Source organism: Blastomyces dermatitidis (genome assembly GCF_000003525.1).
Source record: "Blastomyces dermatitidis ER-3 genomic scaffold supercont1.15, whole genome shotgun sequence".
Taxonomy (NCBI): domain Eukaryota; kingdom Fungi; phylum Ascomycota; class Eurotiomycetes; order Onygenales; family Ajellomycetaceae; genus Blastomyces; species Blastomyces dermatitidis.
In genome coordinates this window covers 853,715-873,240 of record NW_025544788.1, presented here as the reverse complement: position 1 = coordinate 873,240, position 19,526 = coordinate 853,715, and the positions used below count along the sequence as shown (strand labels likewise).

At 49.2% G+C, this 19,526-nt stretch overlaps 5 protein-coding genes across 7 annotated transcripts; 1 reads left to right on the top strand and 4 right to left on the bottom strand.

Moving 5' to 3' along the window:
- The first annotated feature begins 337 nt into the window (after positions 1 to 337).
- On the top strand, positions 338 to 4,913 carry BDCG_09429 (choline-sulfatase). 3 transcript variants are annotated; one of them, XM_045425220.1, is made up of 3 exons: positions 338 to 1,497; positions 1,573 to 3,264; positions 3,609 to 4,913. In XM_045425220.1, exons 1-2 carry the CDS (start codon positions 1,084 to 1,086, stop codon positions 2,953 to 2,955), a joined length of 1,797 nt encoding a protein of 598 aa, XP_045282937.1. In that variant the 5' UTR covers positions 338 to 1,083; the 3' UTR covers positions 2,956 to 3,264; positions 3,609 to 4,913. The 3 variants fall into 3 exon arrangements, with proteins under 3 accessions (XP_045282937.1, XP_045282936.1, XP_045273764.1); XM_045425219.1 differs by having other exon boundaries at positions 3,604 to 4,913; XM_045425218.1 differs by having other exon boundaries at positions 1,573 to 4,913.
- BDCG_17980 (uncharacterized protein) lies at positions 3,985 to 9,180 on the bottom strand (the record flags this gene model as incomplete). Its single annotated transcript, XM_045427019.1, has 7 exons — positions 3,985 to 4,924; positions 4,993 to 5,699; positions 5,765 to 6,135; positions 6,198 to 6,466; positions 6,537 to 6,860; positions 7,571 to 8,774; positions 8,859 to 9,180. 7 exons carry the CDS (start codon positions 9,178 to 9,180, stop codon positions 4,147 to 4,149), a joined length of 3,975 nt encoding a protein of 1,324 aa, XP_045282935.1. The 3' UTR covers positions 3,985 to 4,146.
- A 782-nt stretch (positions 9,181 to 9,962) lies between these two features.
- Positions 9,963 to 14,443, bottom strand: BDCG_09426 (glycine dehydrogenase). The gene is made up of 2 exons (XM_045425217.1): positions 10,844 to 14,443; positions 9,963 to 10,758 (listed from the first exon to the last, which is right to left on the bottom strand). The coding sequence occupies exons 1-2, from the start codon at positions 14,007 to 14,009 to the stop codon at positions 10,700 to 10,702; spliced, it is 3,225 nt and encodes a 1,074-aa protein (XP_045273763.1). The 5' UTR covers positions 14,010 to 14,443; the 3' UTR covers positions 9,963 to 10,699.
- A 709-nt stretch (positions 14,444 to 15,152) lies between these two features.
- On the bottom strand, positions 15,153 to 15,778 carry BDCG_09425 (uncharacterized protein; the record flags this gene model as incomplete). The annotated part of the gene is made up of 4 exons (XM_045425216.1): positions 15,153 to 15,184; positions 15,297 to 15,383; positions 15,507 to 15,621; positions 15,698 to 15,778. 4 exons carry the CDS (start codon positions 15,776 to 15,778, stop codon positions 15,153 to 15,155), a joined length of 315 nt encoding a protein of 104 aa, XP_045273762.1.
- Positions 15,779 to 16,113: 335 nt separating this feature from the next.
- On the bottom strand, positions 16,114 to 19,441 carry BDCG_09424 (hydantoinase; the record flags this gene model as incomplete). Its single annotated transcript, XM_045425215.1, has 5 exons — positions 16,114 to 16,321; positions 16,387 to 16,463; positions 16,529 to 16,919; positions 17,020 to 17,194; positions 17,275 to 19,441. 5 exons carry the CDS (start codon positions 19,439 to 19,441, stop codon positions 16,114 to 16,116), a joined length of 3,018 nt encoding a protein of 1,005 aa, XP_045273761.1.
- Between the last annotated feature and the right edge of the window lie 85 nt (positions 19,442 to 19,526).

The window sequence follows — 19,526 nt, the reverse complement described above, 5'->3', positions numbered from 1 at the left end:
CCTGGAGATCGCATCTTTTTGCTTTTTCTGGCCTCTTAAATCAACCGACTGATAAGCTTATGAGACAGACTATCACTGCCGCTAGTTAACCAGTTTTGCACTTCTCCTTGTGGGTTTGGGTTTATGGCTCCCACTAGCCCCGAAAAATTGGTTGGATTTGGACCGTGGCCCATCTAGGTGACATCAGAAAGCGCGGGAAAGAAACCATGGGCCCAATGCAGCGTTGGGTGCGATGATAGGTGGGCCAAACCCGAGAAACTGCTCAAGAATCGGGCGATTGGAGTTTCCAAGGTTGGTCCAAGGGTGGAGGCGAGATGCGTAATGCGGAAAAAGGGAGCCCTGGAATATGCGAGGACAAGATCTGCTGGCAACTTTTTCAGAGATGCAACACACACCTCTTAACTATACATACCTAGTTACGACTTAAATGGACGGGAACTCTCAACTCGAGTACGGACTTGCCGAAACAGCAGCAAACATAGGAATTGCAATTATTGCAAGGCAGGCAGCATACATAATAACTGATCCAGGAGATTGAAACGCCGCACTGCACTGTCGCAAACCAGGCCCGTCAGCACGCAATCGCGGACTGGCGGTGAATCTGCTGCACCTTAATAACTTATTATTATCAACTGGACAGGACTCAATTTTTTGATCCACGGAAATAATCTAGTTGAGCGCAAAATAATAGCCCAGCCATCTTTCGGTCCCATGACTCCCATCTATGTGGGACGGTTTTGCTCTGGATGATTGAAGAGCAATTACGCAGCGTATGGGAAAAAGTTTCCCCACATTCACATCCGACTCTTGTTCTTGTACTAGAAAAATGTGTGGCCTCCAGTTTTGGTTCATAAATGGCGAAACCTGGCCACCGGGAAGATTTTTCTTCTACTTCTTTACTCTCTTTTCCTTTCATTCTCTCTTTTCCTCCAAGAAGCGTAGGTTCATATCACCTACCTCTATTTAATTATAATACTTCAAAGCCCTGCCTCATTCGTTCTATCTGCTCCCTATTCCCGTCACATCATTATCCAAGAAAGTCAATCACTGTTAAAAAGAAAGGCACGCGACACATCTCTCATCATGACTGACCGCAAGAAACCAAACATTCTCTACATCATGGCGGACCAGATGGCCGCTCCTCTTCTTTCCCTATACGACAAAAACTCCCCGATAAAGACACCCAACCTTGACCGTCTCGCGCGTGAAGGCGTCTGCTTCGAATCTGCATACTGCAATTCGCCACTTTGTGCCCCATCTCGCTTCACCATGGTGACTGGGCAGTTACCATCTAAGATCGGAGGCTATGACAATGCAAGCGACTTGTCAGCGGATACCCCTACTTACGCACACTACTTGCGCAAGGAGGGGTACCATACTGCGCTGGCGGGGAAAATGCATTTCGCGGGACCGGATCAGTTGCATGGATACGAGCAACGCCTGACGAGCGATATATACCCAGGAGATTATGGATGGACCGTTAATTGGGATGAGCCTGTAAGTTACCCGCTGACTTTTAAGGGAAATTTTATAGAATCTGTGAATCTTATGTTTAACTGACACAAAGTGCAGGAGGTTCGCCCGGATTGGTACCACGACATGTCCTCGGTGATGCAAGCTGGACCCTGCGTCCGCACAAATCAGCTTGATTACGACGATGAGGTGATTTACAAGTCAACCCAATATCTGTATGACCACGCTCGCCACCGGCGTGACCAGCCGTTTTGCCTCACGGTTTCCATGACCCACCCTCACGACCCATACGCCATGACTAAGGAGTACTGGGACCTATACGAAGATGTGGAAATCCCTCTTCCCAAAACCTCAGCCCTACCACACGACAAGCAGGACCCACACTCCCAGCGGGTGCTAAAGTGCATTGATCTCCTCGGCAAGGAAATCCCCGAAGAGCGCATTCTAGCTGCGCGCCGAGCATATTTCGCCGCCTGCTCATATGTGGATGCGCAGGTTGGCAAGTTGATGGCAACCCTGAAGGCTTGCGAGCTTGATGATAACACGATCGTCGTCTTCACGGGCGACCACGGTGACATGCTTGGTGAGCGGGGCCTGTGGTATAAGATGGTATGGTACGAACATGCCGCTCGAGTGCCAATGTTTGTCCACGCGCCGGGCCGCTACAAGCCAAGGCGCGTCAAGGAGAACGTCTCCACCATGGATTTACTCCCTACCTTCGTAGCAATGACCGGTGGCGAAATGAACACCGATCTCCCCATTGACGGCGTCTCGCTGATGCCCTACATCCTTGACGAGGGCTCGCCCGAGGCAGTTTCCGGCGTGAAAACCGACACCGTTATCGGCGAGTACATGGCTGAAGGTACCCTCGCGCCGGTTGTTATGATCCGGCGGGGTCCATGGAAGTTCGTATACTCACCCATCGATCCGCCAATGCTCTATAACGTTGAGAACGACCCAACCGAGTCAAACAATCTTGCGGCTGGTCTTGAAATACCAACAACAAAGCCGCAACTCGAAAAGTCTCTCCCAACAGGACCTGCTGCACCACCAACACCGCGTGTTTCGCCACTACCAGACACGCTCAACGTCCCCTTCTTCTCCAACCACAAGGTCAACCCAGCACAGGTCCTGACACCTCCACGTACACCAACCCCAAGCGCTACCCCCGCGGGCGGGCTCACCAGCCCATCCCAAACCGACATCCAAGCAATCCTCTCCGCCTTCATCTCCGAAGCCCATTCGCGCTGGGACTTCGAAGCACTGCGGGCGCAGGTTCTGCACTCACAGCGGCGCCGACGGCTTGTCTACTCAGCCTTAGTGAAGGGGCAGTTCACGCCATGGGATTACTCGCCCGTCACCGATGGCAGTGCGCAGTTTATCCGCAACAATGGCAAGGGGGCGTTGGGAGATGTCGAGCTGCTCAGCAGGTACCCGCGCGTTATGCAGTGGGGTGGAAACGGGGCCCGGAACGGCGTGTAGAGAAGACGCCTTGGAGGGAAGGTTTTGGGGGGGGATAAGGTGGTGAGTTTTAAGTGAGTGTGCGGTTTTTATGTGTTGGAGCGTATTTTATATATCTCACTATATATATTGTTCGAAAATCGAACTCTACGAACGACGCCCGCCTAGTTTGCCAGAAAAGCCAAGGGAACCCGACAAAAAGGAAACGAAGAACGAAAAATGGAAAAGATACGAGGCCTAGAGCCCATCTCAGGTTGGTGGACGAGGTGATAGTGATATGATACATATCAGACAAGTTGGTCTATGAGGATATGAGGCCAGGGTTTCTAGGTACGTACAAAAGACCTTTGTTCATAAAAACAAAAATCACCATCACGTCTCATCCCCGGGTAACTGTATCGTATATATATGGGCCATTCCATATATGCCGTACGTATGTGTGTTTGTTTATTTACAACACCACGGGAAAGCATACCCCCGCGCCCGTACAAACAAGGTGGGGGAAAGGGGATCGATGAGATAAGAGACTGTTTTCCTGTGTAGTCTGACAACATATATATATATATATATATATACATTGATATATATAGCTATTTACATATACATGTCCTGCACGTGTATATGTATAAAAACACGCGTCTCGATAATATGACTAACGGAATAGACAAGTGTAGCGATTTGAGGTATAGATAAACTATATACATATATATATTCGTATATTATGATTTGAACCGGGAGGAAATAACGAAAGATTGAACCCGGATCAAACCCTCCCCTAACGAAATTGAACAGAAAGCTTCTCCATTGACTTTTTATTTTCCTTCTCTAACATGCTTTCCGCCGCTTAAGCCGCCCATGCTTTTTACCGCCGAATTATCGTTGCCGTTTTTCCCTCCCCCTTCTTAACAGAATGTTCCGTTGTTTCCCACGATATTCCTTCCTCAAGCGACTCCTGGTTATCGGACATGGTTTGGTTGCGCCGTCTATCCTTGCCTCGGAATTTAGTTAAACAGTATACAGTATAATAAATAGTTTTTTCATTCGAATCTAGATCCATTAAACAGGGGGTGAAAAGTAGAGAGATGTAAAATTATCTATATAATCTCTACACAACAACCCTCACGAGGGCAGAGAGTATGAAAACCTTAGGCAGTTACTTTATATGTATGGTACGACTATTTCCACAAACTCGCTGAAAATCCGAAGCTGCTATTATTTCAGTTTATCCCCTCTTACTTTCTTGAACAAAACCTTCGCCATCTTCTCCTCCCGCCAATACCAAACAGTCGCCGCCGTTGCCCCAGGTCCAACAGCAACAGTACCCATCATAATGGCCCCAACCGCCACGCCTATGTTAACCCGTGCCCTGCCAACACGATTCATATCCCACACGGCTAGAACGCACCAGACCGTTGTAGCGATCCAGAAGACCCCAAAGTCCACAAGCCAGAGGGTGCGGGTACGCGTCTCAGGCACAGAGGGAAGTTCCAAACTGCCGATGGCGAGTGGGATGAAGATATCCACGATGGATATGCCTGGATAACTAGGCGCGAGCGCCGCGGAGAGGGTAAAGAAATGTGTTAACGCGGCAACATTGAAGACCAAAAGGTAGACGCGGTTCAGGAATGGAAGGTCTGGCATGGGTTTATCTGCCGGTGGAGTTCGAGGGCTGTCCGGGTAGCCTTTGGCGTATACTGTGGAAAGAAGGCTGAGGATGATGTTGACGTATATAGGGGCTGGTTTCCAGATTAGGGACATGACTTCAGCGAGGCGGCGGCCCGAGTATCCGTGATATGAAAATAAGAGGGTAGGTAGGAGGTAGCCGAGTAGGAGTGCTGGGAGCAGTGCCTTCGCGTAGGATGTTGGAACTTGACGGGAGACTGGCCACCAGTAATTCGTGTTTGATGATGTTAGAATGTATGCTATATAGTACAGGGGCCCAATAATGGCAATGCCAAAGACTTGATATAGGATGGCCCAAAAGCTTGTGCTAAAAGATATTAAATGTTAGTTAACACTGTTGTACAGCAGCAGAGAAACGACTCAGGGGTAACTCACAAGGTAAGTAAGTTCAAGCTGTTGCGTTTCCTGACAGACTCAATTGTGTATATGGCAACCATAGGGAAAAGCGAAATAACAAAATACAGATGCAGAATACATTGACCAGGTGCAAGCATCCTGTTGACAGTTTCATGACGTGGAAGGGAACTGGACAGAGCTTTATAAAGGAACTCGATTCCTAAGGACGGAACCATGTTGGCATTTTCAACCGAGCCTGATGCCCGTTCTGTCGTATCCCAGACATCTACCATCCCAAATCGAATAGCTGAGAGCGCTAGGAAAAACGAAGCCAAAGCCCAACCATACCAGCCTCTCCTGTAAGGGGGGTTGAGGATGTCAGAGTCAAATGGAACAAGTCGTGGCTGGTGAGGTAGGGCGACATTCTCCAACATTTGCGCCTGTGGACAAAACTGTGAGTTATTGTCAAGGACGCGATCTACATGGAGTCGCGGGAGTAGGTGTAGTGTGAAAAATCTGGCAAAGGGACTTTCTAAACATTGTACGCGCTGGTGGGTGTGAGACACTGCAATTAGCCTCTTTACTGTCTTATGGCGCAGGTTCTGGACGCCCTGGAAGATATCCGAGATTTGCGAATTGGATAGTGCATTGGAAGTTGATCCCTTGAGCGCTCGTGCCAAAGCATTGGTTAGAGCGACACCAGACTCGAGGGCTGAATTGCCCCCATGACCAGCAATTGGATGAAACTGCCCAGGAGTCAGTGGTTATATTCAGATGTAGAACACACGATGTCAATATGTGCACAGCTAACCTTGTGCGCAGCGTCACCAATTGTTATGAGCCGGTTGTAATGCCACTGCTGAAAAGTGTATTCTGGAAGCGCAGTCATATTATACACGATGTGCCCCCTTATAAGGTCCTCGAAGCTCAAGCCAGGGGCGAGTATATCGCTTTTATGCTTCTCAATATGTCGTAACTCATCCTCCTTAGTGAATCGTGGGATGCCTGCCCCATAGGCGGGCTTCTGCAGCTTAAAAAAGTGAAACCAGTAGACATGGCCATGGAGACCGCCCAGAATTCCATATGAGTTATTGTGTCGAGGCGCGCTAGTAAAGCAGCCCGCAGGTATAGGGGTAGGAAGCTTGGATATGCCAAAGACGCAGCCATAGTCACACGGCATATCTTCCCAGGTCAGTAGCCAGCTTGTGATGTGGGTTCAAGAACCAAGAGCGAATGCTACTCACCATCATATTCTCTGGAAGGGAAGTATCCAGGAGAGGCTTCATTTGCCAGTCTCACCATCTCGCGGCGAACTTCGCTGTGGATGCCATCGCATCCAACAACAATATCCCCTGAATACACACTCCCATCTTTCGTCGTGACGGTGACGCCATCGTGTAAAAGCGCAACATTGCACACTGCCTTTCCCGTCAAGACCTTTGATTTATCCAAGTGCGAGTAGAATATTTTCAAAGCCAGCTGGCGCTCGAGGAATATGAGAGGATATCCATGACTGCGAGCCATAACAAATTTAGCCAATGACCATATACCACTGGACGGACGGAAAGCGAAGCTGAACCCACCGCTGGACGAAGCCGTTCTCAATATCAGGGAAGGAAGCCAGCAGCTCGCCCTTATCGCCTCGCATGTCAAACTGATTGACAACAGTGACCTGTCTGCAGAAGTCCTGATACATGCCCAGCTGGTCTAGGATTCGAAGCCCATGAGGCTGGAATCCGATGCTGGCCCCGACCTGGGGAGCAATGTCTGGGTAAGCTTCCAGCAGGAGGAACTCGATGCTCTTCTCCTGGAGCATATTCGCCAGCGAGAGGCCAGAGATTCCTCCTCCTACTATGAGAACGCGAAATGGCTTTTTGCTCTCCATCGCGCTTTCAATGTTGTTTCTGCTGGAAGGGGAACCGGCGAAATAGTTGGCACCGCGATAGGTTGATCAGACCACAGAACAGGGTGATGTGCTATAGCAAATCAACTCCTAGAACGTAGAGAAGGGAATTGATCCTCAAAAGAAGGATCCTGGGTGTCGGGTTAAACTGATATCTCATGGTACCATATCGTGTTGCAGCGACGGCGGCAACAGTTCGCAGTGAATGCAAATAAATCAATGGCAACATTGCCAACAGTCACAATGGGGACAATTAAACGTAGCAGAGGCAAATGATTCACAAGGCTACTATAACACCAGATACGTCCAGACTTTGGTAGCAAACAAGATTTGACGGTGGTACGTATATGTGTTGGTCATATATATATAAGATGGAAGAATGAAGAATGACGTCTCAAGATGGATGCCGATATAGGAAAATTTATAGCGCAACATGGAACACAACGCCATAGCTCTAGGGATTTGCTCTCATGGCGAGGTTATTGTATTTGTAAATATACATAGTAAATATACATAGTAGAATACAATTGGATTAGCTCTTTCTAGCATCACGAGCGAGAAGCTGACTTGATAAAGGGGCCTTTCTCCCAAAGAGGAAACGAGAATGAAAAGAAGAGTAAAAAACCCAGAACAGCAAAATGTTAGAAATGTTTCAGATCTACTTTACTCTATCTATGTGTAATTCCTCTATATAGATATGTTTATCAACAAGACTCTCCATGTACTAACCTCCCCGCAACCCATACAGCCTTTACATTCCTATCATCCCCATTCCAAACCCATTTCGCGATTTTCTCCTCCCACGACTCCCACCCAAAAATATCCACATTACTGGTATTTCCTCCTCGACTGCAATCACCACAGGCATCAACCTGCTCCCCGATCTCTACCATCTGCGCATCCCAATACATGCCCACCTCAAACCCACCAATTACATCCTGCAACCCAACAACCCTCGCCCCGCCTCGGGTAGCCAAATACAACCCTTCCTCAACGCTAATCTTCTCACGCCCATTCCCCGTTCCGCCCGCAGCAGCAGCACTGGTATTACCAAACCGCACAAGCCGCGAGACAAGACATGCCTGCCGCACCGCCTCAAGGATACTCGGGCTCCAGCCGCCAGATACATCCGTTCCCAGGCCGACCGTGATGCCATCATCGAGCAATTCGCGCACGGGACACAGCCCGGAGCCGATCGCGGAGTTAGAAGCGGGACAATGTGCCACGGCCGAGCGACGCGCGGCGACAAGCGCGCGCTCGTCGGCGGAGAGATGCACGGCGTGCGCGAGGATGGTGTGTGGGGTCAGCAGGCCTGCGGAGTCGTAGACGTCCGCGTAGGATTTGGCAGTGGGGAACAGCTCTGCGACGAGGGAGATTTCATTGAGGTTTTCGGAGATGTGGGTTTGGATTGGGGTGGGCGGGGAGGTGGAGGCAGCGAGGGCGCCGAGTTGACTGAGCGCGGCGGGGGTGCAAGAGGGGGCGAAGCGCGGGGTTATGATTGGTCTGATGAGGGTGGAGGATGGGTCGAGGGTGTGGATGTGGGCGATTGTTGCTTTTGTGGCGGCGAGGGAGGAGGCGGTGGAATTATCGCGGTAGTAGTCCGGGCAGAGGTCATGGTTATCCATGCAGACGCGTCCGACGAGGGCGCGCTGGCCCTTTGTGTGGCAGATTGTTGCAAGGAGGTTGGTAGCGGGGACGTGGATGGTTGCGAAGTAGGCGGCGCAGGTGGTGCCGTGGGAGAGAGTTTTGGATACCACACGATTATAGGCTGTGTGAGCAGATTGCGGGGCTTCAGAAGGGTTGTCCTTGTTGCCGAAGGACGATTCCAGGGGAAAAGTGTATGTTTCTAGCCAGTCTAGAAGAGTAGAGGAGCCGAATATGCCGGAGTTGGGATATTGAGGTGCATGGATGTGGGAGTCTGCAACAGGAAGTTAGTTTATGGCTAAACGTCAAGGAGGAGATATACAAAAAAACGAGAAAAGGTAAGGAGCCGGCAGCATACCAATAAATCCCGGGAAAAAGAAGCCATTCCTTTGCTTCCGAGACTTTACAATTCTCACCAACTCTCCTGCTCCTGCTCCATCGCCCTCACGCTCGCCTTCCACCCTCCAACCCATCCTCTTAATCAACTCTCCCAGTCCCGCCTCATCCTTCACCTCCCAGTCAGTTCCGGCAATCTTCCCATCTGGCTGCGAAACCCACAGAGCACCGTGGTTGATAGATAATTTATGTTTTGGCGGCGAAGTGGGTGTGGCAGACTGCTCCGGCAGAAGTGGGAGGTGGATGAAGGTACCGTAGTAAACGGCATAAGTGTAGTCTGCCATAATCACTGTTATAGATCAACGGCAAACGGCCCGATTGTTTCTATATGCTCGAAACCGAAGCAATATTGGGAGCCTGTGGCTAAGTGAAAGGGTTCAGGATATAAACTATCCTGCTATCATGAGTCTGAGGTGAACCGAGCAGCAAAAGAACTATGACAAATAATTCTCCCGCATACGCAGGGAATAGAATAGTTATATATGCCGAACAAACGAAGCAGAAAATATAAGACAAAAAAGTTGTTTTCAAACTTTCATCCCTTCAGAATGTTTCAGACCGAAGGAAGAGATACCGCGTGTGGCAAAAAAGAAAGGACACTTTCAAATCCAAGCAGCGTGGGTGTTATGAGATTAACCCGTCTGCAGGATGCAATATCTAGATATCTTAGCTTAAACAAGAGCAATTGAACTCCGGACTGAGCTGTGAACCGCCAGCACGGCGGGGTGGAGGGACAGATATAAATATAGAGAGAGAGGAACTAAATTCTTTCTTTTTCTGATGACTTGCTTTGTAGTATTTAACTGATGACCGCAGTAGTATCAGCACGGAACAACCTAACAGATAGACACGCGGAGAAAGCCAGCCTCCGACGTCCAATTTGTATACAATTGACGTGACAAGTTGAAGTTCAAAAGTTCAAAAGTGGCTTTTGATATCTCGGGCTTCGGCGCCTCCTGCCCTTTTTAGGCTCTCGGCTCGGGCAGCTCCGAGTCTCGGCAAATCACATCGGCGGCGGCTATCGGGGACACGTGATATGATGTGAGCAGGTAACCCTTGTCGGTATGTATGTTATGCTGTGAATAGGTATTTTATCTACTGTGATTAATGATTGCTCTGATACTATCCCGAAAAAGCCGGGATGTGTAATCATGCAAGGACTGCATTTGAGCGTGAGTAGGGAAATGGTTCCTTAAGCTTAGGTAAATATAAAATATACATAGGTAATAGATGTAAATGAAGCCAACATCGAATCAGAGTCAATTCAACACCAGAAAACTAAGACAAAAAGATAAATATAAAATACCTCATTACACCATTTTAAATCATACGGCGATTTTTTGTTGTTATATATGCAAGAAAAGGGAAAAAACAAAAAACAAAAAAGAGCGGCCGAATGAGGCAAGACAAGCACGGTTCCAACAACACTAAACCGTGGGCCGTGGAATTAAGGAGGTAGGAAAGGTAGTGGGGGGGCCGCGGGGGGCATTTGGAAATTGAAATGGAGGTTAAACGCCATGTCATACCGTACGGATACGGGAAGAGGAATGTAGTTTCGTTGAAGAAGGTAGTGTATATTTTTGTGTATTTGTGTATGTATGCGTATGGTTTATGTCTAGGGGTTTCATTTCGTTGAGATGGTGGGGGGAAGATAATCTAAGTGGAGGGGTCTATAGCGAGGAACAAACTCAGGGGAGATAATTAAGTAGGAGGATGAAAGAGTGGTGTACGGCATTGAGGGAGGTATTATTACCTCCTTGCTCCCCGAGGTGTTACCACTCGCATTACCGATAATTTATACTTTTACTCGATAGTATCATCCACAGGCCCGCAGGTGCAGAAGAGGTTTTGATCACCAAATGCTAAAAAAAAAGCAAGTGTCCCGTTAGCAATCATTCAAGCGGAAAAAAATGTTGGAATCAAACTTAGTAAAGCCGCAACACTCACCATCATCCACCCTGGTCACGCTCGGCCAAAACTTCTTCTCCAACAACCATGGCACAGGATACGCAGCCTGCTCCCGTGTGTATGGTCGATTCCACTCTTCCGCCCCCAACAAATCCCTCTGCGTGTGCGGCGCCATCTTCAGCACATTGCCCTCCCGCGGCTGCTTGCCCGCTTCAATAGCCGCGATCTCCCCGCGGATAGCAATAAGCGCATCGCAGAACCGGTCCAGCTCTGCCTTGCTCTCCGACTCCGTCGGTTCGATCATGAGCGTGTTAGCCACGGGCCAGGACATAGTGGGCGCGTGGAAGCCGTAGTCCTGCAGGCGCTTGGCGATGTCGATCGCCTCGATGCCCGATGTGGCTTTGAACTTACGCACGTCGAGGATGAACTCGTGCGCGCAGCGGCCGTGTGCGTTTGTGTAGAGGATTGGGTAGTGCGGTTTTAGGCGGGAGAGGATGTAGTTTGCGTTGAGAATCGTGATTTTCGTAGCGTGTGTTAGGCCCTTCGCGCCCATCATGTTTATGTAGGAGAATGTAATGGGAAGAATGCTAGCGCTACCCCAGGGAGCGGCGCTGATGGGTGGGGCGGGGTTGGACGTTGAGCGTCGGGATTGTAGGTGTTGGCTGAGGGGGTGAGATGGGAGGAATGGGCGGAGATGTTCCGCTACGCCGATAGGACCGACACCAGGTCCGCCGCCGCCGTGGGGAATACAGAAGGTCTTGTGGAGGTTAAGATGGCAGACATCAGCGCCGATTTCGCCAGGTGAGCACAGACCGATCTGTGCGTTCAGGTTGGCGCCATCCATGTAGACTTGGCCGCCATTTTCGTGGACGATCTTGCAGGCTTCTTTGACCCCTTCCTCGAAGACGCCGAATGTGCTAGGATATGTGATCATAATCGCTGCCAGTTCGTCTTTATGCTTCTCGCACTTGGCCTTGAGATCAGCTAGGTCGAGATTGCCCGAAACCGGGTCACCTTTAATGGACAGCACTCTCATCCCAGCCATAGCGGCACTGGCTGGGTTGGTTCCGTGAGCAGACACGGGGATCAGGCAAAGGTTTCGCTTCCCTGGGGTACCAATTGAATCTTGATACATCTTGATAGCCCTGAGACCAGCGAATTCACCCTGTGCTCCAGAGTTAGGTTGCACAGTAACCTCTGCCATGCCGGTAATATCAGCTAGCTGATGTTCAAGGTCCTCGATCATCTTCTGGTAGCCGGTAACGATCTTTGATGGGGTAAATGGGTGCATCGTCGAAAATTCTGGCCATGTAATAGGAACCATTTCCGTGGTAGCATTCAATTTCATCGTGCAGGACCCTAGTGGGATCATCGAGTGTGCCAGTGACAAGTCCTTGGATCCAAGATGTGTAATGTATCGCAGCATCTCCGTTTCCGAGTGGTGAGAATTAAAAACCGGATGTGTCAGATAAGGCGAAGTTCGCTTGACGCTGGCGGGAATTTCCAACTCAGGAACATCTTCGCTGATATTAAGCAGGTCCGCTGGGGCTCCCTTTGGTGCAGTCTTGGCGAATACCGAAAGCAAGCCCTTAAGCTCCTCAACACCAACACTCTCATCCAACGAAACGCCAATTGTAGTGGGGTTTACTCTTCTCAGATAAATGGAAGATTGAAGTGCAACTTCCATGAGCGAGTCAGCTTCTCCGCTGCTTCCTGTTTCCACCGTCAAAGTATCGAAGATTGCGCCGTCGCTTGCAGTGTTCCCCTTAACTGGAACCGTGTACCCTAAAGCGCAGAGCTTCTCCCGAAGGAGCCCAGTCAACGACCGGATGCGTTGAGCAATCGCCTTCAGACCTTCTGGGCCGTGGTATACGGCGTAGAAGGCGCTCATGTTCGCAAGCAAAGCCTGGGCAGTGCATATATTGCTAGTCGCCTTTTCACGACGGATGTGTTGTTCGCGAGTCTGGAGAGCGAGACGGAGAGCACGATTTCCAAGTCTGTCTTTGGAGACGCCTACAATACGGCCGGGAATTTTACGCATGTATTTGTCGGCGCAAGCGAAGAAAGCAGCATGAGGGCCACCGAATCCCATGGGAACACCAAATCGTTGGGCAGTTCCGAAGGCGATATCTGCACCAAATTCTCCTGGGGGCTTCAGCAAGGTCAAAGCGAGAAGATCAGTTGCCACAGAGAAGGTACCACCAATTTCATGAATTTTGTCGCTTAGGGATTGGAAATCATAAATGCCCCCTTCAGTGTCGGGATACTGTGCGAGAACACCGATGAGGCAGTCACCCTGGTCCTTGACCAGCTTAAAGTCCTCAGCCATAATGTCACCAACCACTAGCTTGATTCCGAAACCCTCTGCTCGCGACTGCATAACGGCAATGGTCTGCGGATGGCACAGGTGGGAAACGACATATGACCTCCCTTCCTTCTTCTGCTTTTGGACCGGCATTGTTGCCCATGACATGGTCATAGCTTCAGCAGCGGCAGTACCCTCATCCAGGACGGAGGCATTGGCAACAGGGAGGCCAGTCAGATCCGCGGTCACTGTTTGGAAGTTAAGCAACGATTCCAATCGTCCCTGGCTAATCTCTGCCTGGTAAGGAGTATAGCTGGTATACCAGAGAGGGTTCTCTAGGACATTCCGCTGGATGACAGGGGGAACAACGGTATTGTAGTATCCGCATCCAATATAAGGCTTCCCACTTGCATCGATGTCTTTTGCGTACTTCTGCAGCAATTTGATCATATCAGACTCCCCTAGCCCACCATGGACGGAGTCCGCATGCAATCCGGTCGAACCATCGGGCTTCACAATTTCTAGATCCCTCGCGGACACGATATCTGCGGGTAGAACCTGCTTCACGAATTCGTCTAGGGAATTGACTGGCGGGTCAAGAGCAGCTAGCATCTGTTCCGCCGTGTCTGGAGTAGGGCCAATGTGTCTGCGAGGGAAGGAATCGAGGGGCTGGATGAGATTGCGGGGTTGCGGTGTGCGTTGGTCAGACAGCGAGCTGCTGTGGACATATCTGCGGGAGGAATATGAGGACAACAATCGAGGCGTTGCCGATTGCAAGCATTGCCTGCAGGCAGTCAATGGGGATAGTCGAAGGACTTTCGAAGCAGCCTCAGCTCTGGGATAGCAACGAGCTAGCCGTCGACCTCCGCCACGCAGCAGAATGGAGGACGGAGCTGCCATGATGCTGCCCGGGGAATCAAAGAAGGATGAAGACTCCTCGAAACGAAGGTGTCAAAATGTAGTGATGCAAAACCCTGGAAGATCCAAAACGAGGGGATAGACAACACGGGGCTTCGAAAAGAATGAGACCAGACACAAAGAAGAGAAGAAGGAGAAGAAGAAACCCAGAATGAGAAAAAAAGCAAGGAAGAAATTGAGACAGGAATGGGCTGGCGATCAGATAAGGGAAAAGAAAGTCCATGTATCGCTGTGACAGTACGTAAATTACCGAGAAACTAGGATAAATACGCGGTATTACAGCCCTATTCCAACTGTCTCGGCCGACATGGAGCTTGCTGATTGGCGGGATACTCATGGCAAGCCTCGGCTCGGGAAAGTCATGTGATTGCCACGCGACCGGCGCCAAGGGCGGGGAATTGTCAAGGAAGAAGTAAATAAATTTTATTAAGGGAAGAAGAGTAGAAAATATCTCCAACATTCGTTATTATTGCGTCGAACAAACTATTAAGTTATTGATACTACTGGGGGTCAATGGGAGAGCAATAGAAGCAATAGAAGCAATAGCCGTGTCAGGGGCGTTTTTTCATCAGATAACCGACAAAACCGACACCCATTTTCGTTCCTCACGGAGTTCAAGGCTCGGGGTGTAGCTACGCTAACTACCCCAGAAGTACAGTGCTTACCATACCATACCATACGCCCTCATGCCCAGGACCCGGGAATTCTCGGGTCAGATTCGACAACAAAAGCAAGTCGCAGAATAATAAATAATATAGTTAACCATTGAAGATTTGTTTGATGTTGTTATTTACTATTTATTTATTATTATACAGCATATGAACAGACTAGAATAATACGCGCAGTAGGTATGAGAAGCAACTGCAAGAGTAGAGTAGGCGACTCGTGAGGCTACGGGGGTCAACAGAAGCAAATGAGATTCCATCCCATATCAAGATCAATGTCTGTCAGATCACATCAGATCAGTTTAACTCTCGTACATATATCAATGACATTCATTCAACTCAACACTCTGGCCCCAAATAAGAGAACAACGCTCTCAATGTCCCATATCTCATATTGCCGTGCAAAATACCATCCCTCCTTACGCCACGCCAAATGACCCCAGCCCAGTCGACCGCTTTACTACTCAACAACGACGCGGACCTTCGTCTTATCTGCATCGCAAGTCACAAAGAAATGAGAGACAACTTCTTGATAGCCTGAAAAGACATAACGCTCTTATATAGAATATAAGAATAGAAGAAGAAAAAAGAATCCACAACTCACAAAAAGCAACATGATCCCTAATATTCTGCGCCGCCTTGGACGGCTCCGGGTAGTACCATGCTACATCAGAGATGACAGTACCTGACTCTGTGTGACACATTGATTGTTATATTTTTGGTTGTATCAGCCTTTTATCTCTCTCTCTCTCTCTCTCTTATTTCCGATATACATTCGTGTAAAATAAATGGCATGCATGAGACATGTACACACCCTGCAGAGCAATACCATAGTACAACGCAGTCCCCTTCCAAGGGCAGAAAGTCGATGCGTCGGATTTTATCAGCGTAAATGTCCCCGTGGAATCTTTCAGGGAGGAGCGGGGGAACTATGCATATCAATTATTTTAGTATCAAACTGTAAGTTCCTTGAGAGTAATAGGGGTAGATAGAATCTTTGCTTACATAGACGTTCCCCTCGACGTTCTCCCACTTATCCGTCTCGGCAAGGACGGTGTTTCCGATCGTTGCTGTGGCACGAGGCATAACTGAGTATTCGTTTACGTGTATGAATAGCTGGTATATGAAAGAGAGACCGTGAAATAGACAGAATGAATGGAGATAGCTTCGTGAAATGCTGTGTTGGACGATTAGATAACTACATAACTTAGTTAGAGAGGGAATAATGACGTCAGAAATTGTTGGCAGTGCCCCAAGTTTGTGATCCCTTCGAAAATAGATACTAACTTCCACTTGAAGATATTTCGATTTACGGCGTTAGGTTATTCTATTCTATATTTAGCTAATCTTTGCCCCTTATCTAATCAAATCATTCAAAATAAGGGATTAGGGATTAACTTAAAATACAAAGGCCCCTGAACTCATGCACCCGTAGTGTAGGCTAAGTTGAACTCGTCACATCTAACATGCCTATACTCTTCAATTACACTTTTGGGCTTTACGTATTGAAGGTCAGGTTTGTATTTGATGTTTAGCCCAAAGGCAGGCGGACCTCCAATCTCGAGTCCTCGTTCGGTTGTCCAGAGCGGGTGCGGGGCGGCTACCATGAGAATGATCTTGAGGCCATACCTAAAGGTAATATAAAGGGTTAGAAGTTCCGTTCGGGGGAGATGGTGAAGTTTATTTCAACCTACCTATACTCTGGAGTTCCTACTGCTTCGCCTGTATCCATGTCAAGGAGCATGATCAAATCCGGAACGACGGCGAGGTACTTGTAATAGTTAGTTAATGAGATATGGGAATATATATAGCAATAAAACGTGGGAAAATACTCACCTCCTCAGATCCGTCGTAATAAATTCCCCTCGCGCTCAGGTTCTCATTGACAAACTCAACAACTACCCTCTCAGGCCCGTTGGACAACCCCGCCCCATCCACCCCCAGCTCATCAGCAGACAATTGCTGCAGAGCCACTTTCCCAGTCGTATGAGCAGTGGCAGACAAGCTATGCTCAACGCTGATGATCTTGCCGCGGAATATCACCTTGGCACTCGGCGCGCCGCCAAACTCGCGGATTATCTCATCTGCCACCGAGAACAGATGGCCTCCCTGTTTCGCCAGGGAGACTGCGCGGCCAAGTCGCCATGCTAGGGAGTGGGTGTTAAGGATACCGAAACGGCGCATGTCTGAACCGCTTATGGGGACTCCAGTGGCACCAGCGGCGGAACTAGGAAGAAGGGTACGGTTAGATTTAAGATCCCCAATGATGGAAGCGTTTGGGCAAAGATAGGAATAACATATAGATGGGTAATGGGGGAACCTCGTACCCCATTTCAACACATGTAGACCGTATTGCATAATCTGCTGCCTGAACATCTGGTTGAGTAGGCGGGATGATTACATTCCTGCCTGTGCCACTGGACAACGCCACGGGGAGTAGTTTGTTTATATCCGTTGAGTCAATGAAGCTTGTCATCTTCTCGAAATTAGGGTATGCCCTTCCTATATTTCCATGTTATCAGCAGGTGGAAAAAGCGAGAGCGCAGGTTAAAAAAAAAAAAAGTGTAAATGAAGCTCCCTACCCATCAGATCGCCATCGACACAAGGTAGATTGTAATACTTCGACGAGCCCCATATAAGCGGCTGTAGCCCATTGCTTCCTCCAATCTCCACAGCCAAAATGCTGTCATATTTCGTCCCCAGCTCCTTTTCCATTGTTTGCAAGGCATGCAGCACCAGGTCTCCACCAGGTCTCTCATCCGCAACAGCTGGGGATCCAACTGCACCAACGGGGACGAGAACCGCATCCGGATCAAGCGATGAAGCTTCGACTATAGCTATTGTTCTTCCTTCCTCCACTAGGTTGACGACTTCGAGATATGTCGAATATGGGGAGCCGCCGCCACCGCAACCGAGAATATAGCATCCGATGGATATGAATTGAACATCAATTTTAGACAGGAGCCATTTTCCAGAAGGGTCAATAGTAGGTCTATATTTGGAAATGTCAATCGCTGGCTCTGCTATACCGTCTGACCCTATGTCGTTGTCGATGGCTTTTGTTTCCTCATATCCAGGCACATTTTCGGTAGCCGGGAGCTCTGACATGCTCTTCTTATAGGAGGAGTAGAATCGTACATGATTTGCTGGGCAGGCGACCTCGATCAGAACCTGCTTTGCATTTTCCATATAGGGGACACCCACGACCTCGTCCTTGGTAACCACAGCCCCGGATATGTCAGCACCCCGCGATTCAGCGTCGGCAAGAGCAGCAGCTTTCACCTCAGCCTTAACTAACTCCACAGAGGCACTGTCGGTCATCTTTTCAGCTCTGCCGCCTATCTGAGCGATAGCAGCACCAATTGCATTCGCCACCTCTGCGAACTCAGGGATGACTGTTTTACTAACCCCTGCTAAACGTTGCGGACATAACACCGCCCCTCCGCCAACTAGGATCACGGTGCATGGATCTGCTGAGGTTTTCACTCTGTCGATGAGGTTTTCTAGCATTGCCTTTATACAGGCTCTCGCCTTGTCAACTGTCGTTTCTGGGAGAACAGGTTTGGTCGTGCCAATAGCTGCACCAGACAGAACAGCAACGTCCGTGGCTGTTGGTATTGTGCCTCCAAAACAGAGCGCTTTGGTAGTGATCTCATGCCCGACACTGCCCGGTCCCACAAACACTTTTGCTCCGTCCGGGCTGGTGCGTACCAATGAGCCTCCCCCAAGCCCAATACTCTCAACTTGCAGAACTTCAAGATTGACTTTGATTCCGGCAACTTCTGTGTGTGAGCTGGCGAGCTTTGGGTAACCATTCCGTAGAAGGAAACCCACATCCGTTGTTGTGCCGCCCACATCAACCACCACAGCTCCGCTGCTGTCTTTCAAGGATTGCCCTGCCAAGTACGCAGCACCACGGATAGAATTTGTTGCTCCCGATGAGAAAATTCGAATCGGGAACTGAACCGCCTCTGTAAAAGAGAGTAGATGACCGGTGTTAGCTGTAAGGTATAACGGACACCTAAGTCCCAGTTGCGACATAGCTTGCATAAACCCGCGGATCGTTCTCCGTGCGAAGTTAATAATAGATGCATTAAGAATCGCCGTATTCTCCCGGGCCAACAACCCGCTCCCAGAAATCTCATGAGAGCAGACAATATTGACATCTTCGCCTAGGTTGGTTTGGAGGATTTCCCGAACTTGCGCTTCTTGTCTATATTTCGTATCCATTGGAGACCCGATACCGGCAACGACAACATTTCTCAGGTTCTTAGAGCGAATAATCTGAGCCTGTTCTGCAATTGACGCTGTGTCAATATCAGTAATGCGTGTCCCATCAATGTTACAGCCCCCAGGCACAATTGCCGCATGGCCGTTGATTATCCGTTTTAGTGCCGGAGGCCAGTCGATGAACGAAGGAGTCTGGCTGGAGAAATTGTAAGACGCAAGACGAATAATAGCAACTTTCTCCAGCCTTGATGCATCGTGTTCAAGAATTGCATTGAGGAAATGCGTTGTCCCAATCGTCACTGCGGCAATATTCTTCTCATTGTGCGGTGCCATGCGGAGAAGGTCCTCTAGCACCCTCCTGACGCCCAGGGTGACGTTTGCCGCCGTGGGGGATTTGCTCCATGCAATTACTGCCTTCGATCCGGTATCTTTCGTGTCTAATAAGACGGCGTCAGTATTTGTTCCTCCAACATCTACCCCGATGACGAGCGAAGGACCAGCTGGAAATTCCGATGCCATTTTCACAAAATGTTAGTAATTAACCAGAAACGAGTGGGGACGACAAGAATGTTCGTGTTCAAATGGAAAGCATCATGGGGATAAA